Source organism: Gymnoscopelus braueri, assembly GCF_963280865.1.
Source record: "Gymnoscopelus braueri genome assembly, contig: SUPER_20_unloc_1, whole genome shotgun sequence".
NCBI lineage: Eukaryota > Metazoa > Chordata > Actinopteri > Myctophiformes > Myctophidae > Gymnoscopelus > Gymnoscopelus braueri.
This window is the reverse complement of record NW_027660990.1, coordinates 310,451-311,987: the sequence shown is the minus strand read 5'-3', so window position 1 is coordinate 311,987 and position 1,537 is coordinate 310,451. Positions and strand designations below refer to the sequence as shown.

At 51.7% G+C, this 1,537-nt stretch overlaps 1 protein-coding gene across 1 annotated transcript; it reads right to left on the bottom strand.

Annotated features, from left to right (window-relative positions):
• Positions 1 to 825: 825 nt before the first annotated feature.
• Positions 826 to 1,254, bottom strand: LOC308076678 (profilin-2-like; the record flags this gene model as incomplete). The annotated part of the gene is made up of 1 exon (XM_080457377.1): positions 826 to 1,254. The coding sequence occupies one exon, from the start codon at positions 1,252 to 1,254 to the stop codon at positions 826 to 828; it is 429 nt and encodes a 142-aa protein (XP_080313503.1).
• Between the last annotated feature and the right edge of the window lie 283 nt (positions 1,255 to 1,537).

The window sequence follows — 1,537 nt, the reverse complement described above, 5'->3', positions numbered from 1 at the left end:
TATATAAAAAAAAATGGAACAAATGTGGGTCTGTGATATGAACTGGAGGGGGGGGGGGGGGGGGTAAATGTGCGCAGGTTATTCCTTGGGCTAAGAGTTTGCCGGTGGTGGCGTTAGTGAGATTAGCCCCCGGAAAATGAAAGACACACACACACACACACACACACACACACACACACACACACACACACACACACACACACACACACACACACATGCCTATTTCTAGAAACATCTCAGTACTCCCAGTTATTAACCACTTAAACTACATTGACCAGGGTCCCCTAAGGGTCTATACCCTCTCCTTTTGAGCCCTCTATACATTTCATAGCTGAAAATAGCCGATGGAATGCAGAAGTGACGTGCTTCGCCTGCTCCCATGTCGAGGTAGCTTGACACGTATGCTAAAAAACTTTGAAACGAGTCGTTTGAAAAGTCTGCTTCTGCTGACTCAGCGCTGTTCCGAGTTATGTACCGCAGAGAACCTCAAAGTTGGGTCCAGGGACCCTCCGGGCTCCTTGAGGGGTTTCCAAATGGACCCGTACAGGTCTGTAACTCAGTGTACAGATGGGACCTTCGGGTCCATTTGGTTCCATCTGTACACTCTCAGAGTTATGGAGGGCCTTGAAATGCAAAAAAAAGTTTGGGTAATATGAGTTTGGGAACCACTGGGGAAGTCACTTATTAAAGGCCAATACATACTCCCTCCGATGTCAAACAAACTCTGGTTCGGACAGGCTTTCCGGGCTATAGTTCGGAGAGTCAGAACATCCTGGAGGTGCACGAGTTCCGAGAAAAAAGAGGCCAATCAGAGCCCAATCCGCTTCAGTATCCGGCTCTCCTCAGTTCGTCGATCATTTCAAACGTCTTCTTGTTGAGCGCCCCGCCGTGGACCCCCTCGCCCCCCATGACGACGACCAGCACCTTCTCGGCACGGCCGATGGAGATGTTGTACGTGGGCTCTCCGTTCTCGTTCTTTGTCCGGATGTCCATGGTCCAGTCGTCGTCCACCTGCAGGCTGTCTCGGATCACCGAGCACTTCCGGTTGCACAGCACCAGGCCATTGGTGAGGAACATCTCGCGGTCTCGCCCCACCAGCACGTCGATCTCCTCGCTCGTCATGTTGGCGAAGGTGCCGCCGGGGTGAAACGCCCACACGTACTTCTGCGCGGGCTCGGCGTAGCCGACGATGGCGGCGTCCTGGCAGCTGCCGTCCGCCATCAGGCTGTCCACGAAGCTTTGCCAGGAGGACATTGTTTTGTTTCTTGTCGTGTGGAATTAGTTGCAAAGAAGGTTGGGAGGAAATTACGTTCAAGTGACGGATGTTCGCCGGCAATGCTTTACGAGCTGTGAGCAAGCTGTTTGTATATCGTGGTCGGGTTACAAAGGTATGCAGGAAATCCCCCGGTTGCTCTGTCAAGGTCGAGAGTTCCTTTTTGAAGACGTGTGGGTTAGCGAATGCGAATGAAATTTCTTTTAAATGGGAGGGTGTGACATATATGTGCAAATGCCGATGACATATGTGTGACGTCAGGCC